General features: G+C 41.5%; 1 protein-coding gene across 1 annotated transcript in view; it reads left to right on the top strand.

Annotated features, from left to right (window-relative positions):
- Positions 1–21572, top strand: part of PDS5B (PDS5 cohesin associated factor B) — a 153645-nt gene extending 132073 nt beyond the window's left edge. Inside the window, exons 30-34 of the mRNA XM_089690872.1 lie at positions 829–974; positions 4967–5512; positions 5667–5762; positions 8177–8318; positions 20819–21572. Of these exons, the coding sequence (XP_089546998.1) occupies positions 829–974; positions 4967–5512; positions 5667–5762; positions 8177–8318; positions 20819–20848 (960 nt within the window). The 3' untranslated portion in view covers positions 20849–21572. The remainder of the gene's footprint in view (positions 1–828; positions 975–4966; positions 5513–5666; positions 5763–8176; positions 8319–20818) is intronic.
- The last annotated feature ends 986 nt before the right edge of the window (positions 21573–22558 follow it).

Below are 22558 nucleotides of genomic sequence, written 5' to 3'. Positions count from 1 at the left end.
CTTTCATAGTTACATTCACAACAGCACAAAGCAAAACAAATAATTTTGGTTGTAGATATTTCATTAGGGGAAAACAAATTACACAGTAACACCCTGGAAATAAATCAGAGCTAAACATTGGTACTAGTTTGATATGCTTTTACATTTTTTGTCACATGGTGCTCAGATTGGCCAAATCCAAAAACACATTGCCAAACTAAGGCTAGTAGCAATTATATTCAGATCTTTTTTTCTTTTTTTAATTTGAAACAACAGCCATGCAGTTGGTGGCAAGTTCTTTAAGGCGTGTTGCACACTGTAGTTATTACTGATCTGAATTGAGATGGTTTGTTGTCTATGGTACATTGCACACAGTGTTGAGTAATACAAAACAGTGAGAAAAAAATAGAAAATTTTTCATTTGCATAATTTATTTGTGTGTTTATTTGGTTATCGAGTATAAATTCGTATATTATAATACTGTTAAGGAAGAAAAATTGTCCTCTTCTATACTCATCTACACGTGTACACACCTTTACTTGCCTATCCTCCACCTTAATCAGGTCTTTTCACACATTTTTTGATCCCCTGCACATGGGCATCACAAGTTTCTGAGTAAACATCAGTAAATAATGATGCCCATGTGCAAGGGGCCAAAAAGAGAAGTACAGATATTTAGATCTTTCTTTCTAGTTTGGCGCAACAGCCATGTAGTTAGTGGAAAGTTCTTTAAAGCCAGGGTAACCTCCTTGGTGTTCATTTTGACTTTTAAAGATTTTAGCTGTTTACAGTATATTTTCAATTTGGATACTTCTGGTGCTTTAACTATTTTTTCATTATTTTTGGCAGCCTAAATCTACAAATGTTCTTGGAGCTGTGAACAAGCCTCTATCATCCGCAGGAAAACAGACACAATCAAAGTCTTCTAGAATGGAGACTTTAAGCAATGCTAGCTCTGGATCTAATCCAAGCTCTCCTGGAAGGATAAAGGGAAGGTAGGAATCCACAGAATATAGTCGGTCACTCTGCTGAAAATAAAAGTTCCATTGCCTTTGTCAATACTAGCTCAAAGTGGAGCAGTCAAATCACACTTCACCTTTCAGATGAGACAGAGATATTGACTGCGTTGGTATTTGCTTCAGTATTTAGAAATTGACACTGCCATGTATATCTTTAATGATCTTTGCTGGCTTATTTTACTAAATGTCAGGATTTTTACAGGATTGTTATACAGTTGTGTGCAAAATAATAGCCGTGTGTTGAAAAAAGTGAATAAAGCTCAAAATCCTTCTAATAGCTTTTATTTCCATACACACAAATGCATTGGGAACACTACACATTCTATTCCAAATCAAAACATGAAGAAAAATATATCAAATTTGTGTTGTTCCTTTAAAAAAAAATTGAAGAAAAGTGAATATTAGACTGTTCAAAAAAATAGCAGTGTTTTTATTCTTCTTTACAAACTCAAACATTCACTATATAAGCTGAAAAATGTTTGAAGATTTTGCTTTCCTTTGAATCACTTAATGAATATTTAGTTGTATAAGCACTGTTTCTGAGAACTGCTGTACATCTGTGTTGCACGGAGTCAACCAACTTCTGGCACTTGTGAACAGGTTTTCCAGCCCAGGATGATTGGACTACATTCCACAGTTCTTCTCTATTTCTTGGTTTTGCCTCAGAAACTGTATTTTTGATGTCACCCCACAAGTTTTCTATTGGATTAAGATCCGGGGATTGGGCTGGCCACTCCATAACGTCAATCTTGTTGGTCTGGAACCAAGATGTTGCACGTTTACTGGTGTGTTTGGGGTCGTTGTCTTGTTGGAACACCCATTTCAAGGGCATTTCCTCTTCAGCATAAGGCAGCATGACCTCTTCAAGTATTCTGATGTATTCAAACTGATCCATGATCCCTGGTATGCGATAAATAGGCCCAACACCGTAGTATGAGAAACATCCCCATATCATGATGCTTGCGCAACCATGCTTCACTGTCTTCACAGTGTACTGTGGCTTGAATTCAGTGTTTGGGGGTCGTCTGACAAACTGTCTCCAGCCACTAGACCCAAAAAGAACAATGTTACTTTCATCAGTCCACAAAATGTTGCGCCATTTCTCTTTAGGCCAGTCAATGTGCTCTTTGGCAAATTGTAACCTCTTCAGCACATATCTTTTTTTCAACAGTGGGACTTTGCGGGGGCTTCTTGCAGATAGCTTGGCTTCACATAGGCGTCTTCTAATTGTAACAGTACTCACAGGTAACTTTACACCTTTTTTGATCTTCCTGGAGCTGATTGTTGGCTGAGTCCTTGCCATTTTGGCTATTCTTCTATCCATTCGAATGGTAGTTTTTCGCTTTCTTCCACGTCTTTCAGGTTTTGGTTGCCATTTTAAAGCATTTGCAATCATTTTAGCTGAGCAGCCTATGATTTTCTGCACTTCTTTATATGTTTTCCCCTCTCCAATCAACTTTTTAATCAAGGTACGCTTTTCTTCTGAACAATGTCTGGAACGACCCATTTTCCTCAGAATTTCAGATAGAAATGCACTGTAACCAGCATGTACAACATTTGCTGCCTTCCTTCCTTAAATAAGGGCAATAATTGCCACCTGTTTTTCAAAGAATGAATGACCTCACTAATAGAACTCCACACTGCTATTATTTTGAACATGCCCCTTTCAATTAGTGATTCAATTACACAGAGCAGCATGCATGTAATGACTGTTGGGTCTGTTGGATTTTGATTACTCTGCTACACCTGCTAGTAAATTATTTTCCATGTAGAAATATCATTTCTACCAAAAACAGTGATTGATCAGGTTAGTGATGTCTGACTGCTATTATTTTGCTTAACACAAATAGATATACGTGCATATATATTTAAGAGGCTGCCCTTTTAACCACTGACCCAGACTGTGCAGCAGACAGGACGATATCTCTTTAAAGGGTCCCAAATGTCTTCCATATATACAACACACAAGATGCTAAACATTGTAACCCTTACATGTTCAAAGCAAACTCTAGATCACATATATTGTAAGACATGTTCAAGCTGGCCAACTGTGCAAAAGTGATCCCTGTCTGGCCAGTCCCTACTCTGCCTTGCAAATTGCCAACGTTGCTTGTTAAATCCTACACCCCATCACTCACATCTTCAATCTCTCCCTCTCTTCCAGCACCTTCCCCCAACTCTCTAAAACATTCTCTAGTCACCTCCATAACTATAAAGCCCTCACTGGACTCCACCAATCTTAACCTACGACCCATCTCCTTACTCCCCTTTTCCTCTAAATTCCTTGAACACCTGATCTACAAGTGGCTGAGCGACCATCTCACTGAGAACAACCTTCTTGATCCCCTTCAGTCCGGATTTCGCCCACAACACTCCACAGAAACTGCTCTCATTAAACTCACAAATGACCTACTAACGGCTAAAACCAATGGATACTATTCTGTACTCCTACTCCTGAATCTCTCTGCTACTTTTGACAAGGTGAACCACTCCCTCCTCCTCAAAAAAACTACTCCTCTGGTCTTCGTGACTGTACTCTTTGTTGGTTCTCATCCTACGTATCCCACAGCACCAGTGTCACAATTCTACTTCCACTTCTCCTCTTTCTTTCTCCTTTGGGGTTCCTCAGGGTTCTGTTCTTGGACCTCTCCTATTCTCAATCTTCACCTCCTCCCTCAGTTGATTGATTGCCTCCCATGGCTTTCAATACCAATACCTATGCTATCTCTCTACCCCTCAGCTCACTTCATTAGTCTTTTCATGCATCACTGATCTACTAGTAGATTAATTGGCCTGGATGTCACACCACTTCTTGAAAATCAGTCTATCCAACACCGAGCACATAATATTTCCTCCCCCACGTGCCCCTTCCCCTGACTTATCGATCAAAATCAATGGCTCAACTATCAACCTGTCCCCACAAGCCAAGGTTCTAGGTGTAAATCCTTTCCTCTGAATTACGCTTTCAGCCCCATATCCAATCACTGTACCGAGCTTGCCGCCTCTACCTCCGCAACATCTCCATGATACACCCCTTCCTAACCAATGACACCACAAAGCTTCTACCTCACTCCCTTGTTATCTCCAGCCTCAACTACTGCAACTCCCTCCTCACTGGCATACTTTTACATATTCTTGTCCCTCTTCAGTCCATCATGAATGCTGCTGCCAGGCTCATCAATCCTTTACAACCGTTCAGTGTCTGCCACCCCTCTCTGCCAGTCCCTCCACTGGCTTTTGATTGCCCAGTGAATTCATTTCAAGATACTTACAACAACTCACAAAGCCATCCACAACTCTGCCTCCAGCTGCATCACTATCATGGTCTCAAAATATCAACCAAATTGTTCTCTTCATTCCTCCCAAGACTTCCTGCTCTCTAGTTCCCTTGTCACCACCTCCCATGCTCTCCTCCAGGATTTCTCCAGAGCCTCTCCCATCCTCTGGAACTCCCTACCTCAGTGTGTTGGACTATCTCCTACTCTGTCCACTTTTAGACGTTCACTGAAAACTCATCTCTTCAGAGAGGCCTGTCCTGCCCCTGCCTAACAACTGTACATGTATATTCTTAATCAGCCCATCCCCCACAGTTATTACCTTTTGTAACTCTTGTACCTCCCTCTTAGGTTATATGCTTTAATGAGCAGGGCCTTCTGATTCCTCCTGTATTAAATTGTATTGTAATTGTACTGTCTGCCGTTATGTTGTAAAGCATTGTGTCAACTGTTGGCGCTATATAAATCCCATATTATAATAATAATAAATGGCATACACTTAAGCATGGATATATAGCATACTCTAAAGAGCATGACCATATAGTGCCATTATGTGACAGACAGCTGAAGGTGAAGCAAGATTCAGCAGTAATGACTTTGGCAATGACCTTTTCTGTATGAACTCTAGTGATTCAATTGCTGTGTTATATGAAATGTTAATGATAGTTGTTTTTTTTTCTTCACTGTTGCAAGACTTGATAGCAATGAAATGGATCAGAGTGAGAATGAAGATTATTCTATGATGTCCTCACCTCTGTCTGGGAAGAAAGACAAGAGAGACGACTCTGACAATGACAAACCGAGAGGGCGGAAAAAACAGACTCTCCTGGACCAGGAGGACAGTTTGAGCATGGATGAGCTGTCTAAATCCACTCAGGAATCAAAACCCAGGTCTGGACAACGTGGACGAAAGAGAGCAGCAGCCACCTCAGAGTCAGAAGACCAACAATGGCCAGATAAGAGACTAAAGGAAGACTTAGAATTTGAAGATGAACAAAACAGCCCACCAAAAAAAGGCAGAAGAGGTAGACCACCTAAATCTGCCAAGGCCAGCACTGCTAAGGAAGAGCCAGTAGCAAAGACTCCCAAGAGAGGCAGGAAGAGAGCAGCTACAGTTGAAATTCCACAAGATGAGGAGGAAGAATTACTTGATATGGCTGATGAGCAAGACTATGAAAATGTAGAGCAGAAACGAAGAGGTAAAGGTCCCGGAAGAGCCTCCAGGAAGTCTGCACAAAAGTAAGATAAGTGAAGTGTTGTGTTTTATATGCTTATCCTCTATTAAATGTCAAAGTTCAATTTAAACTTCCTCAGAACTGGGAAAAATATAATTGAAAGGCTGATTAACGTTTATGTGGACAGGCATAAATTAAAATAGAAAATCTTTGTTCAGGTCTGACCAGTCTGATTCTGTCCTGGAGCCTTCTCAAGCTACACCACAGAAAAGAAGAGGGAGACCACCCAAATCAGCCCCTGCACAAAAGAAAAGGTAAATCTTTATTTTGCCATTGTCACGTACAGCAAGATCAATTGTAGAATGGATAATGAACACTTTTTCAATTTATGTTGCCATTGCTGAAAAATCAACATTTAAAATTACTGTTTTTTGACTGATAACACGTGGTTTCAGGAACATGAAGTAAGGGGACATTTTCCCTTAAGAGTCAAAATTCTGCATTAGAACATTTTGCCATTTGACTTCAAAAATGATTGAAACATCTGCACACATTAAAAATCCCATTCTAGTCTTTCCCCACTCTATGTAGAATGCAAAGAAAATGTTTTTGTTGGATGCCTACTTTAAGCCCTCTCCACTTTCTTAAATTGAATTCAGACCTTGAACATGAAATAAGAACAAAACATATCCCTCTATGTAGTGTGTACTTGTCTCTATCCAGAGCACCAAGTATTATTTCTGTCTGCTGCTTCCTTACTCTGCTGTCAGAATGAGTCACTTCTGCCAAGTGTTCCTGGTCCCTTACCCACCAGTCAGCTCTCAGAGCTCTCTGCACTGAGCTCTGCCGAATGTAAATTCAGCTTCCCAGTCCCTGATTTCTGTGCTCTTAGACACGCTTTATAAATGAAGCACTTTGAACGTATCTAGAGAATTAAAGGCTACAGATCGAAACATAGAAAAGTGATGGCAGAAAAAGACAGAGTGGTCTGTTGAGTCTGCCCATATTTTTTTGCTTTTTGTTTTGGTTATGTTTTTTTTCTTTTTATCTTAACTTTTTATTTTCTGAGTATAGATCTATGCTTGTCCCAAGCATGTTTGAAGCGATTTACTGTTGACTGGCTCACTACCTCTGTTGGAATTTTGTTCCAAGCATCAACTACTCTTTCAGTAAAATAATACTTTCTGAGATTAGTTTTGAACTTTCCTTCAGGTAGGTCATGTCCCCATGGTCTTGATTTTGGTTTCCTGTTGAAAATACTGCCCTCCTGAACCTTACTCCCTTATAAAGGTTTCAATCATGTCTCCCCTTTCCCTTCTTTCCTCCAGACTGTACATATTAAGTTCCTTAAGTCACTCTTGATAGGTTTTATCCCCCAGATAACTCACCTTTTTTGTTACCCATCTTTGGACTCGTTCTAGCTTATCAATAACTTATTGTACGTGAGGTCTCCAAAACTGGACACAGTATTCTAAATGAGGTCTAACTTAAGATTTACTGTATATAGGGGAATCCAGACCTCCTTCCTCCTACTGGTGACCCCCTCTAGTGATGCATCCTAGAATTCTATTTGCTTTCCCCACTGCCTGGTCACACTGTTTTCTCATTTTGCAATCATTTGAAATATGTACTCCCAAATCCTTTTCCTCTGTAGTGCTGGCCAACAGTGTACCCCCAATGTTGTACTCTCTCTAGGAATTTTTTCCATAGGTGCATTATTTTACATTTAGAAACATTGCACTGCAATTTCCACCACTTCGACCAATCTTCCAGCAATGCCAAATCATGCTCCATGTTAGACACCTCCCAGGATCTCAACGCTATTGCACACCTTGTGTCATCAGAAAAATGACATACTTTACCCAACAAACCTTTAGTTAGTATAGAGCCTTGGGGTACACCACTAATGACTGGTGGACACCATCTACAACGACACTGTGGTATGTATCCTTTAGCTACCACACAAGGGCTAAGTCCTAGCTTGTACAATTTTTTTTATTCGATCATCACATGGAACTGCATCAAATACCTTGCTGAAATCAAGATATGCTATGCACACATCACCACCCTGGTCCAAAACATTGGTAACATGATCAAAAAATAATTCAGAAGGCCAGGTATAACTCATATAGGAGGATTTGATTCATCTATGTGTATCACCTGAGGCCCATCATGTCATTGGATATATGTAAGGGTTTACAACCACTTTAAGAATAGCTTTTAAGTGATTTGCAGACCCCAGCTCCTGATGGGTGATTGTGGTTTGAAGTCTCGCCCTTTTCATCTTTGCTGAGAAGGTATTGAGGGATGTTTGGAAGCTTCTAAAAGATATACAACCTCAGAATTGTGGCTATCCAGGTTCAATGCAGCTACTGCTCTACCAGCTGTGCTGTATATGAACAACAACTCTTTTGAAGTAAATTAAGTAGGAGCTGCAGGGAAATGAACAGTATTTTTTGAGCAATTAAAATGTTATTCTTTTCTGCACAGCCTCTTGTCTCTGTAGGTGAAACCTGAAATTAAATCCCAGCAGATTACTTTATGTAAAAAATTACAGTGTAGAACTCTCAGCTTTAGAAATCGGTATGCAAACATCTTAAATCCTATGCAACTGAACTACTCAACTATTATAAAAAAAAAATTACAAATTGAAATACAAAATGTGTGTGTCTGTAATTAATACATTGTGGTTGGGTCATTTCTAAATGGACTGTTATTTATTTAAAAGCTCAGGACGGCCAAAGAAGGCAGCCACTAAAGAACCAGACTCTGACGATGAAATGGATGTATCACAGAACAGCCCAGCTCTTAGTGACAACATGTCAAGAGAAGAGGAAGAGACAGAGGAGGAGGAGGTGGCACCAGTACCTGTAAGTTTTTGAACATTGCATACTTAAACTCTTTGAAGCGCACGGCAGCCGCATCGCATGGTACTTTCTACCATGCGATTTGGTGCGGGCAAACGCATTGCGTTTGCGAACTGCGTTCTGGGTGTCATTAAATTTTGTCTGACCTGCACAGCAGATCGCAAGGGCATTGCGATCGAAATGCAGTGCGAGAAGCCACATGGGACCGCGACTCTCCCACACCGAATTTTAGTGGGAATGAGCCCATAATGCACATCACCATGTGTACATAGGTTAGCCATTGTTTCAATTGTGCTAATTCACATCTGTGCAATGCATTGATGTGCCTTTTTTGGTGTTTGATGTACTGACACACTATAAAGTGTACCTGCAGCCAAAATTTTTAGTTTTTTATAAAGCAGGGTTTAGTCTAAAACCTTTTATATTTACACCCACACCCCCACACACACACACCCATATATTTGGACACGGGCACAATTTTAGTTTTTTTCAGATATTTACCAAAACATATTCAAGCTATAGTTATATAATGCATATGGGCTAAAAGTGCACACTTTCAGATTTAATTTGAGAGTATGCACATCCAAATTGAAGGACGGGTTTAGGAGTTACAACTCTTACGAGTAGCCATCCCCCCTTTTTCAAGAGACCGAAAGTAATTGGACAATTGAATAAAAAATTGTTTCATGGGCAGGTGTGGGCTATGCCTTCGTTATTTCTACTTCAATTAGGCAGGTAAAAGGTCTGGAGTTGATTCTAAGTGTGGTATTTGCATTTGAAATCTATTGCTGTGAACCTACATCATGCGTCCAAAGGAGCTGTCCATGCAAGTGAAACAGGCCATTGTAAGGCTTCAAAAACGAGAGATAGCAGCAACATTAGGAGTGGCCAAATCAACAGTTTGGTACATTCTGAGGAAAGAACGCACTGGTGAGCTCAGGAACATAAAAAGGCATGGACGTCCACGGAAGACAACAGTGGTGGATGATCACAGGATCCACTCTATGGTAAAGAAAAACCTTTCACAACATCCAGCCAAGTGAAGGACACTCACCAGGAGGTGGGCGTATCATTGTCAGTCTACAATCAAGAGAAGACTTCACGAGAGCAAATACAGAGGGTTCACCACAAGGTGCAAACCATTCATAAACCTGAAGAATAGAAAAGCCAGATTAGACTTTGCCAAAAAACATCTAAAAAAGCAAGACCAGTTCTGGAAAAGCATTCTTTGGACAGATGAAATGAAGATGAATTTGTACCAGAATGACGGGAAGAAAAAAGTGTGGAGAAGGCTTGGAACAGCTCATGATCCAAAGCACACAACGTCACCTGTAAACATTGTTGCTGGGAATTGAGGGGGATAGGATAATCTCCAAATCAGGGTAAAAAACAGCAATACCATGGTGACCCTTCTGCAAGAAGAAAAAAATACTCCCTGCATTTCCTTTTTGAGATGTTTTTATGGCTTTTTTTGTTTTGCCTAATGTGGGCAAGGGATAGAAGACCTGGCAGGTTTTATTGCTGTGTCCCTGTCCAGGAGATTTGCCCTCTCTGTTTGTCTTGGTAACCATTGTCCTCAAACCAGAATATGATGGGAAATCTAACTGTTGCCAGAACAGGAATAAAGGGGAAATATTTCAATCAAAACACCTATTCTGATGATAAGTTTTGGTTATGCTTGAACTTTAAAGCTGAATGAAACATCCACAAAAACATTTCTGTTGAGCTCCAGGAGCTTTTAGCATAATGTGTTATTATGGACAGCATATTGTCACAATATGGCAGTCTTACCTGGTTAGCAAACCTATCCAGTCCTGCGCTGTAAGCGTATCTGCCATTTTCTCCTGGTCTTTCGGGTCACATTGATGCATGTGTACTGGACTGACGTCATGGCAAAGTACACAGGGAGTGTACTTTCCAGCAATTCCCAACTGTCAACATTAATGTCAGATCTGCACAATACAGCAGCTGTAATAGCTGCTTCAGCAAAAACAGACCTTTTGACCCCCTCTTTTTGTTTCTCTTAGCAGCGGGGAGAATGACAGCTCATTCTTGGAGCTATAGTGAAGAAAAAAAAAAAGCCGGTAATTGCATTTAAAAACCATGCCGGGAGTGCACATGCGCGGGTGGCTTGTGGGGATGTTCGTCTGACCGTTCCACACAATCCCGGCACTTCAGGGGCATAATTCAATGGCCCCAGCTCTCCAATCACTGTGGTACACATCCGAGCCCCTGGCGGAGATAGTGGGGGCTCTTTCCATGCCCACCCGACCGGCCGGAAAGTCCGCAGGCGGTCCCTACAACTCATTTAAAGGAGCGGGCAGGGGAGGCAAGATGGTGCCCGGCTCCAGGGCCTCTCCTGCGGCTATAGGAGTGCAGCGACGCTCACAGGGGACTGCTCCTTCTCCTCCTTCTCCTGGATGCCAAGGTGACAGCTCCTCTGCAGCCATGGTTCATGTGAGTGACACTTCTGCACCTCCAGGCTCCTTTTCTAGTCCTCCCAGGTCTCCCTCACAGGCTGTAAGTCTCTCTCCGAGCTGTAATTCCCAAACTTCCTCCCTACTAGACAGGTAGATGGCGGATATTTTCATTAGTCAATCAGGCAGCAAGGATTCCGCACAAGATGGTCCAGAGGCCTCTCCTGCTTTTCCCCCTGTACCTCCACACTATTCCGGAGATTCCATACTTATTGCATGTTTTGCTGATTTACTGCAGCGGGAATTGGATAAATCTACTACTAAATTGGCCTCAGACCTGAAACAGGATTTTCGGGAATTGGGTGATCGCCTCGAGAAGATTGAATCTAAAGTTGATGATACAGTCCACAGAGTGACTCAAAATTCTAACGTGGTTGCTGACTTACAGGTTCATTTAGATGAGGCTTATGATAAAATAGATGATCTTGAAAATCGTGCCAGGCGGTGCAATTTTAGAATTAGAGGACTCCCTGAAACGGTGAAAGATATTGAATCTATTGCCCGCTCCCTCATCCATGCAGCAGTTCCGACAATTGATATTCATCTGGAAATTGATCGAATTCACAGGGCCTTGATCCCTTTGCGACCGGATGGCCCTCCTCGGGACATAATAGTGAAGCCCCTTTTTTCAGGATCAAGGAGTCAGTGCTAGCGTTATGCTAGGGAACATCCAGATTTAGAGGTAGATGGATACCGGATTCAAGTTTTCGTGGACATCTCTCAAGCTACCATCCAAAAGCGAAGGGCCTTTAAACCGCTACTCTCGCCATTGATCCAAAGGGATATTCACTATTGCTGAAACTATCCGTTTCATTTGCCATTTCTCTACAATGGCAAATCTTACTGCTTTTCCACATTTTCGAGGGGGTAAACTTCTGCTGAATTTGGGTTTCATCTTAGTCCCTCCTCTTGGAACCTGCCTAAAGGTAATGGACCTCCCCCCACTGTCACCTCTGTGTTCTCCAGCCTCCAGGAAGAAATCCGCTGCAGCAACATCACACCAGGTGCCTTGAAGTTTTGGTTTATTACTGTTAGCTAAATTCTACCGGAGGTCTCTCTGTGGCCCCGCTGTGGGGCATTGGCATCTGGGTTATGTTTGTTTGATGTGGTTTGGAAACATACTCTGGTGGCTTTAAAAATTTTATAGATGCAACATGTGGACCCCGGGGCGCCTGGAGGTGCAAAAGTGTCACTCACCCTATTTAAAGGACTCTCCCTATTGTTTGACTTTGTGGAGACTCTTTCAGTCCTTGACCTAGTGTCTTGAGATATTGGTATTTTGTTATCTTGCATTCATATTGTTAATCAATCTTTTGTCGGATGTAGGCCTTTTTTCGGCCTTGACGTCCTTGGTTCATTTCCTTTCTCTTTTTTCCTTTTCCTACTTTTTTCTCCTTTTCCTACTTTTTTCTCCTTTTTCTACTTTTTTTCTGCTTTTCCTTTCTGAGGGTCTTATTGGAAATTTTGCTCATCCCTGGGCTACCTGATACTATAGATGGATGGGTGGGTTTGTCTGATGGTGGCCTTGCCACTTGCTTCCCATGTCTACTCAAAAACAAGACTCTGCTATGATCCGATTGCTCTCTCATAACGTCCAAGGGTTGGGCTCCCTTTCTAAACTACTCAGAATATGTTCCCATTATAAATCTCTGGGTGCCGATATAGTGGCCTTTCAGGAAACGCACTTTTCCCCTTCCTTTACTCCCAGATATATTCATAGGGATTTTCCGACTTATTTTGCTAATGCCTCTGAAAAAAAGAGAGGGGTGGCGCTCTGCTTTTCTAAATAACTATCATTTACTGAAACTAAAGTTTTATGGGATAGAGAGGGACGATACCTCCTGGTGAAGGGTCATTTAGGGAGTAATATGGTGTCTTTTCTTCTATATTATGCCCCCAATACGAACCAGGTGGTCGTTTTCCGTTTTCCTTTTCCAGTCTCCGTTTACTGAGCTAGAGGGAGAGGTGATCTTGGCAAGGGACTCAAACCTAACTTTAGACCATTTACTCGTTAAATCCCATGTCACTAAACTTAAATCGCCGTCTAAAGCCATGACTTTGCGTGGCTTTTATATCGCTATGACCTCATTGATGCATGGAGGGAGGCCAATCCCACTTCTAGAGACTACTCCCACTTTTCAAGGGTTCATAATCACTATTCTTGTATAGACCATGTTTTCCTCCCCTCGAACATGATCACCAAGTTACATTCAGCTAAAATTATATCGACACCTTGGTTGGACCACAACCTAGTACTTTTAACGCTTTCCAATTTGACGGTTAAAATGGTTAAATCACACTGGCGACTAAACGAGTCCCTGCTGAGTGATGAAGCTTGTTTGGAAGTGGGAGAACATCTTAAATCCTATTTTGCAATTAACAAAGAAGATGATACGAATCCCTCTATTAATTGGGCAGCCCATAAAGCTTCCGTTTTAAGGTTTTGTTTTTTTTTCCAGCTGTCCTCCCAGAGTTAAACGAGCACACGAAAAGTTGATCTCTACCAAATCTAGAGAATATGAATTGTTAGCTGCCCAACATAAAATTACCCCAACTTCGGATCTGTTATCTAAGGTGTAACACGCTCGGCTAGAACTTAACCTTTGCCTTACTACGAAAGCGGAAAAACAATTGCGCTGGATGAATCATAAGTATTTCACGTGGAGGATTAGGCCGGGTTTTATTCTTGCACACAAACTTAACCCTAAATTTACTCACTTGGCGTTACCTAAACTCCAGCAGATGGGGGGGAACCATCATGCAGGATCCTCAGAAGGTCCTTCGGGAGTTTCATGATTTTTATGCTTCTCTATATGGTCCACCGCAGCCAACAGCACCCTCTTCTATTAGATCCTTTCTAGAGTCGTTGCCTATCCCTTCCCTTGCTTGGAGCTCTTATAGAGCTTATGGAACAATCTATTACTTCTGAGGAGCTCTTAATAATTATTAAATTATTAATATTACATAAATCCCCTGGTCTTGACGGTCTCCCCAATCAATACTATAAAACTTTTTGTGAACATTTACTTCCTCATATGACACTGTACTTTAATTCATTGCGAGAGGAGGGTTTAGTCCCTTTTAGATGAGAGTAAAGCATATATTAGTGTCATTCCTAAACCCAATAAAGATTCCACTGATGTTCATAATTATTAACTAACTATTTTATTAATTAATTGTGACCTGAAAATTTTAACGAAACTCCTAACTGTACGTCTTAATTCTTTTCTGGCACAATATATTCATAAAGATCAGTCAGTATTTATATTGGGTCATCAAACGCTGGATCAGATTCGTAGATCGTTTACCCTGATATCGGCTGCCATTCCAGTTGGGATGCTCCTTTCTCTAGGGCACTCCTGCTCCTTTCTCTGAACCTTCATAAGGTCTTCGATAGTTTGACATAGGAATGTTTATTTACTACCTTGCAGGCGTTTGGCTTTGATCCGACGTTTCTTGCTCTGTTACGTTCACTTTATGCTAATTCCTCGGCCCAAGCTTCTATCAAAGGATAGAAATCCTTGGTGTTCCCTGTTTGCAGAGGGACTAGACAGGGCTGTCCGCTTTCCCCACTGCTTTTTGCACTAGCAATTGAACCCTTGACTATGGCAATTCAGTCTCATCCCCAAATCCATGGCATTTGTTGCGGCTCTCAGGAACATAAATGTGCCCTATTTGCCAATGATGTTCTTATGTACATTACTTCTCCTTCGATCACTATTCCAAACTTACTATAGTTATTACGCCAATTCACTGCTCTTTCCAGATTTTCCCTTAATCCCCAAAAAACGACTGCCCTTAATGTTTCCATACCCATATCGGATGAACAGCAACTTAGAACTTCGTATGATTTTCAGTAGGCGAATAAATCGTTACCCTATTTAGGTATACATTTTACCACTTCCATTGAGTCACTTTATTATCAGACTAATTCTCCTCTCTTTAAAATGCTTAGGGACGATCTCCATCGTTGGGTTGACTATTCCTTGTCCCGGTTTGGTAGAGTGAACTCCATCATTTCAATTCACCCGCTCGAAGCTCGCTTTAGTGGACAAGTCGCCTTTGCTCACCACCTTTTGAACTTTCCTGCAAGAATAGGGATTACCCAGAGGCCGGGTCTCTGCGATATATGCTCTCTTCACTGATCCAAATTGTAAACTTCCTTATATGGAACAGTGGGAAAAAGATTTAGCGGTCAATTATGAATTATCGGATTGGCAAGATATCGCCCTGGCACTGTCCAAAGTTTCGATCAGTACCACTCTAATTGAAGCTAATTATAAAACTTTGCTGAGATGGTATTTGGTACCTACCTGGATTGCAAAGATGCATCTGACTGCCTCTACGTTGTGTTTCCGACGCTGTGGCCAGGTTGGATCTATGTTTCTCAATTGATGGCAATGTCCGCTCGTACTTCGATTTTGGATTCAAATGTTTAGTTTGGTAAATTCCGTGACGGGTATTAAGATTCGCAGATCCCCAGAGACTGCGTTCTTTCACAAATTTCCAGAAAATATTCCCAAGAAATCCCATAAATTGATTTCCTATATATTTCTAGCTGCGATAATTACTATAGCTAGACACTGGCAAAATCGGTCATTCCACTTAATTATGTTAAAAAGAAACTCAACTGGATCATGGTTAACAACAAACTCACCTGTATCTTACACAATAATTCGAAGAAATTCAATACCACATGGGGACCGTGGATTCACTACCTCTCTATACCTTAATGACCCTCATCCTGATTTTCCTTTCTATTCTATTCTTTGCTCTTTCTACTCCTTGTAGATTGCTCTATATTATATATATTGTTCTGGCAAGACGACCTGTACTTGACTATGTATTGGCTGCGATTTATGTCTTGACTTCTCTACCATTTGTTTTGGCAGAATTTGTTGTTGTGGTGTTTCTATCTGTGTTTATGATGGCACACTCTTTATTGATGGTAATTGTTTAATGCTGCCCTATCTTTGTAAAATTATTCAATAAAAATTATTGAAAAGTAAAAACCATGCTGGTTTTTAAATCTAATTTCAGACTTTTTTTCCCCTTCATTATAGCTCAGTGAAGGAGCTGTCATTCTCCCTGCTGCTAAAGAAAGGGGCGGGGTCACCAGTGACATTACCCAGTGACACCGCTCCTTAAAGGGGAGACAGCTCATTCTTGGAGCTATAGTAAAGGGGAATTAGATTTAAAAACCGGCATTTGTTTCTTTTTTTTTTTCCTTCACTATACCTCCAAGAATGAGCTGTTACTCTTCCCGCCGCTAAGGGAAAGTAAGGGGCGAGGTTACCCAGTGACCCCCGCCCCTTGGTTTCCTTAGTGGCGAGAATAAAAGCTTGTTCTTGGAGCTATAGCGAAGGGGGGAAAAAAACCCTGTAATTACATTTAAAAACCGTCAGTGATATATAGGGGCAGCCAGTGAGGAAGCCTGAGTGTATACACTGCTACCTCACTGTATACACTGCTCCTGTCCTGTACCCTCCTTGCACACAATGCTCCACCACCCCCTACAAAGAGGACCTGTCACTCATATGCTATCACATAGGGGATTTTGGTTCCCTATTTGTTAGCAATAAAATCAGAAGTTAAAAAAATAAATAAAAATACACATTAAAGTTTAAAAAAAATAAATTTGAGCCTCCCCGCCCCCACACACACACAGACATTACGGTTGTAAGCCATGTGCGTTCGGAATTTTCGGATTGGTTTCGGCACCAGAATATTCATTTCAGTGCACCACTAGTTCCAGTCCTTCAGTGTTTTAGTTCACATGGTCATTGGTGGAATTGAAGTTCCCCAGAAACATCCTTGAGTTTAGATCAACAAGGATAGCTTTGCAACTGTACCTCTGTTCTGCAAGGACACTCAATCAGGGTACAATTAGGCAATGCCACGGATGTAGCCTACAAAAACCACCAAGGGGGCACCAATAGGCATATGCTGCCTTGAAGAAAGCAAGCCAGATCACCTCATGGAAGGAAACACTGTCCAGTGCTCTCTCTGCTGTCCACAACCCAGGAGTGGAAAACTGGAAGATGGATTACATCAGTCATCACCACCTGGACCAAAGGGAATGGGCCCCTCACCCTGACCTCTTCATCCTTACATGTCAATAATGGGGGACCCCAGATTTGGATATCCTGCTCTCTAGTTTCAAGAATAAACCCTCTGTGGCCAGAACCAAGGATCCTCTTGCCCTGGCATTGGATACCTTGATAATCCCATGGTCTCAGTTCAGGCTTATCTATGCCTTACCTGTAGTGTGCAAATTCTACCTTACCTGCTCCACAGAATGGATCAAGTAAAGAAGCCGGTGATTTCCGTTGCACCAAACTGGCCCAGAATAACCTGGTACACAAACCTACTCTACTAGGAGATGACTCTTCCTAGAGTTTACTCTCTGCCTTGCATTGTGGCGTTCCTACAGTAAGGTATTGTCCAGGGCGTAGCCTTCAGCACTCTCTTAAAGGACAGATTTTGGCCTTGTCCGTCCCTTTTCAAAAGCCTCTGGCCTCGCTCTTCCTTGTCAAAGCATTTCTTCAAGGTGTATTTTGGACCAGGCCCCCTTTACAGCAGCTCGTGCTTTCTTGGGACCTCAACCCGGTTCTCTCTGCCCTGCAGAAACCACCCTTTGTACCCGTCAGAGGTATCTCCTTAGACTACCTTTTCTGAAAAGAGGCCTTTTTGTTTCCATTATGTCTGTCAAACTTATCTTTGATCTTGCGGCTCTCTTGTAAGGAGCCAATTCCACACACAAAGACAAGGTAGTCTTGACCCAAGACCATCTTTTTCTTCCAAAGGTGGTATCAATCTTCCACCTGTGAGATTGTAGTCCTTCTGTCTTTGTGCCCTACTCCAAAGTGTCTAAATTAAATTGCGCTCCATTACCTGGAACATAGCCAGAGCCATCAGAATCTACCTCAAAACAACAGCTTTTATTAGGACAAACAGGAAGTTAGTCTTCCTATCTATAGGACCTCGCGAGGGACATCGTGCTTCCAAGTCCAGCATCATTCAATAGATGAGACAACCGCTCACTAGAGTTAACACTGTAAATGAGAAACTACTCCTAGGTTTATTCATACATGCCACCCGGTGTTTCCTGGGCATTCCGGCACAAAGCCTCTTGTTTCCCAGCTTTGTAAGGCCACACCACCTGGTTCTCTATTTATACCTTTTCAAAGCTTTGCCTGGTGGATGTCTTATGTTCTTCGGATTCAGCTTTCGGCCAAAAGGCTCTTGCAGCGGCACTTGTTAACATTTGTTGTTGAGCCTGTTGTCACAGTCTCTGTTTGCCTATTTGATGCCCACCCTTCTCATTCATTGCTTGGGGACATTCCAAGGTCAATGAATACTCAGCCTTTGTCCTGTCATGTACTGTTAAGAAAAGAGGAATTTTGACTAGCCTGTAAATTTCAAATCTTGGTATTACAATGAAGGACAAAGACCAAACTCCCTTCTATTCCTTAGTTATTTTGCATTGCTTGCTACAGAACTGAGGACTGAGTGGGGTAGGGTTATAGGGGAGGCGCCCTTGGGCCAGGTCCTAAAAAGCTTTGCCAGTGTCCAATCACCTGAAGGTACAAGCCTATAACAGTCTATGAATACTCCACCTCTGTCCTGTACTCCCAACAGATGGATGTTACAGGTAAGTCAAAATACCTTTTTAAAATTTGCGCAGAGGAAAGTCCTGCTGCAGTGGGTAACTTTAGGCTATACTCCCTTTGTGGTTCTAGAAGCGTTCATCTGGTATCCTTTGAACGAACGAATGGCTGAAATCTAGAACCTGAGACCACGATCGTTGTAATGTAGTCATCAGTTTTCTACAGTTCTGTCAGGTGGGGCCAAGGTCTCCCACATTGCCTCAGGGATCTTTATGTCCACTCTGAACTTCCTGTCTGCCCTGTTACTGCAACAATCTTTCCACAGAGGCTCGAAGTGTGTCCCAGAGCCATCTCCAGCAAAAGACTTCCTCAGATCCTCCTGAGATCCTAAATAAGACCAAGCTTGAGGGTCCAGCCACCATCTCTTATTCAGAATCTAAGCCCACCTGCTGATGACTTGTCAATCCTGATTTCCATACTACGCTACATCTGGAGGATTAGTCTGCTGTTCCAGGCCTAGGGTCTTTTAGAGTTCCTGCGGCTCCTGAGATCTTCCCACTACATCTGCTGTTTGGGTCATTCCTCTAGACTTCCTATAGACTGGAAATGCTCTGAAGGATCCTGAGCTTCTAGGGAACACAATGTCAGAGCCCTTCCTTTTTGAGGGAGGGTTACAAGGCAGGTGGTCCCTTCCCTCCATAAATGCAATAGTTATCCACATTAACAGACACACCCCACTGAAGGGGTTAAGCGTTCATCCCTTTTAGAATTTTATTCACTGTCAGCTAAACTCCATTAGATTACGGTTTGATTCAATTCAAGTGTCTCTCCAACCTATTGTGATGGTGACCTTAATCTGTGTCAGAATGGATAGACATTCTTAACAGGGACCCGTTAATCACTAGAGCTGGCCTTTGTGTAAAATGATGTGATTGTAACAACTTTCTGTAGCCTTGTGCTTCATTTGTAATGGTTTTGTTGTAAACATTTAAACTCCTGTTTCTCATTGGACTGATATCCATACAAATGCATAGGGCGTTCTGACTCTGCTTTGGACACCAGTGATATGTCAAAGGAACCCCTGACTCTTCACACTGTCATTAGCAATTTCACCAGGCCTGGGAACACTCCTATATCAGTGCAGGAGGTCTGTGAATGGGACAAAGGAACCCTACCCTACTCATTCATCTTTTACTGCAGTCAATGCTTGTAGGCACTCAGAACCTGATTCTTGCTTAAACTTTTGGTCTCATAGGCAGACGTCTTCCAGGCCCTCTGGTAACTCTCCTACATGAAATTATGTCCCAACTTTGTATATCCAGCTGGGTCCCTGGGCAGTGTACCTCTCAAGTGTGTGAGTGTTCAGGTTGCCCCCTGTAGCTATCAGGCTACACCCTTGAAATAACCTCTTGTTCAGCTATCCTTCATCTGGAAAAAATAACCAAAAAAATGGCATTGCGCATGAAAAAAGTCACCTAATTTATATACTAAGCAGCTAAACACATGAGGATTAATTCACAAAAACGCCTATTACAAATTGCAAACATAAATTTGCAGTGCTATGAATGAGACTACTAAGAACACAAAAAACTTTAAAGTAATGTGTTATGAAGAAAAGTGCAACTCCCATATTTTAGGAGGAGGGGATGAGGAACATCGCACACCACTAGCTCAACAGGTGAACAGAAATGTGAATGGCCTCAGCCATGTGTATTCCTCCTCAGGTGGAGCTCATGGCTGAAACCATTCGCATTTCTTTTCAACCTGTTGAGCTAGTGGTATGTGGTGTCTCTTATCCCCTCATTTTTCACTGCTTTCTGGATTAAGCATAAGACAGCCTGCACCCTTAGGATTCATGCATACTAGTGTTTTTTAAGCTCCTAGAAGCTATTAACATTTTTTTTTTCTGCTCCTAGAAGCTAATTAGTGTTATCCTATGTGTTCATGCACACTACTTTAGGCTATTAGCATTTATTGAGCTTCAGTGTCTAGGCGCAGAAAAAAAATGGAGCATGAAACCTTATATTGCTGCGAGACACCGGATTTACCAGAGCACCTTGATCCGCGCTATAAGTGGTGTAGGGTATTGCGAGTATATCCCAAATGTTAGAACATTGACATATGTAAAAAAAAAAAATCAAAATGTAAGTTGTGCAGCGTTATGGGTGAGACTACCCTAAACAATTCCCATATGAACTTTTTAGTTTGTGATGAAATGCACACATCATATACAGTGAGCCAAATCCCAATAGCCCTTCAAAAGGGGTTAGTGACAAAAAAGGATACTAAAAATCCAGTGTTTAGTGATGTTGATAGAACCAGCAGATATTCCTTCTTCCTGTTGATCTTTTGAAACATGTAATCTAATAGCTGTAATCTTTCTAAGGTTGAACATACCCTTTTGTTCTCTTCCTAGGTACGACGTCGAGCAACTAAAAAGCGATGAAGCAGGCAGATCTTGAAGAAGAGTGAAAAAAAGAAAGAAAGCTGTACATGGAGACAGAACTGAGGCTGTATATGTACTAAAAGGGGGTCATGCACTGATAACAAGAATAGACTGACTTCGCGCCCCTGAAAATGCAGCCACAACTCTTTATCAATAACTGTGGGTATTTGTGTGGTTTGTAATGTGCGCCAGACATGTAGACCCGAATATGTATATAGCTCATTTTTTTTATGTGTTAAGATGCTTGTATAACTTTGTTTTGCAGCTTTAAACCTGACATTACAGTGGCTCATCAGATTTTCCAAGATGACAAAGTGAAGCAATATATGCCATTGTGTGTTGTAATTCTGTTAACATTTTACTGTGAAAAACAAACCCATTTTACACACTGTCATGTTTTTGTGTTGTCATAGTCTTCTTGTTGTTTCTATGACCTTTTTATTTCTGTGTTCTATTGAACCGGGCAGCTCTTGGCCTTTCATGGTGCATCCCTTGGCTGTTCGAATCCCACGTGCTCTCCCTTTTCTTCCCAAGAAGCTTGGTGACCAATAGAACATCACAATATGACTGTCAGAATGCTGCCGTTCTCCAGTATTGTTGCCAGGCCTTAGTGGCTGGCTGTCTTGTGGCATTGCAGATTGTAAGAAAGATAAATCTAAAACTATTCTAATTTCTAAAGTGTTTGCGCTATGAAAATAATGTATTAAAGACGCTACCTATTTTATCTCCCTTTCCAGTTTCCAGTAATTTACCGTTATCAGTAAATTTTTCTGACGTTTCTCCATCCCTCCTTGTAAGTTGATATTCTGAGCGCAGGAACATGCAGAGTGCATCAATCACCTGCAAGTTATTGAGACTTCCTTTGTGTAAAGTGAATGTTTTTCAGCCTGTCCGTTCACAAAGAACTACTAATGTTTCAGCATAAGGCACAATGAATTAAAGTGGCGCTTCAGGCAAATCTTTCAGTGCAATTAAGTATTCCTTACAAAATAATTGAAATGTATTTGAAATACAGGCATATATGCTCAATTGTGTTATTTTTTAATCCTCTGTAATTTTGTAATCCTTTGAAGGTTTGCAGGCCTTGCAGTGGGAAGGGTTAACATTCTGGGCTGTCTTGCTCTGCACAATGTTGTCAGTTTAACACTGTTCTAAAGTAGCGGATTCAAGTTAATTTCTAATGGGTCACTGGCATGCTTGTTTTTACCAATAGCCATTCCTCCCATGGTGCAAGACAACACAGCAAAGCCACTTGAAATTCAGAGGTGCGTGGTGATCAGAACAGCGTTTATTGTATAAGTATAACCTGATCTGATGAAGAGGAGATGATACCATTGAAACACGATGAAATTCCGTGTGGATTATTTAACCACTGGGGCATGCAACTCTTGAGTTGTTGGTAGCCTCGCAGTCTCTTCTTGTTAGGATCATTCAAACACTGTAAATGCATACAGGCTGGCAGAAGGGGTCAGAAACATAATGTAATGCTGCTCCTACCATATCTAGTCAGGTTTGGATAGTAAAGGCAATAAAGATCTAAAGAAGCAGAATTTCCAGTAGTTGTGCATTGGATGTTACCACTGCTGTTATTTCAGATGGAGATTGCGAACTGCACATAGGATAGATCATATAGTTGAGATCTGGTTTTGTATTTTTTTTTTTTTTTTTTTGCCTGGAACTCTACTTTAACATGCCAGTGTTCCAAAAAAC

The sequence above is a fragment of the Staurois parvus genome, unplaced genomic scaffold (genome assembly GCF_062004578.1).
Source record: "Staurois parvus isolate SC_StPar_1 unplaced genomic scaffold, SC_StPar_1.0 ptg000544l, whole genome shotgun sequence".
In the NCBI taxonomy this organism is placed as follows: domain Eukaryota; kingdom Metazoa; phylum Chordata; class Amphibia; order Anura; family Ranidae; genus Staurois; species Staurois parvus.
This window is presented reverse-complemented; position numbering and strand designations above follow the sequence as displayed.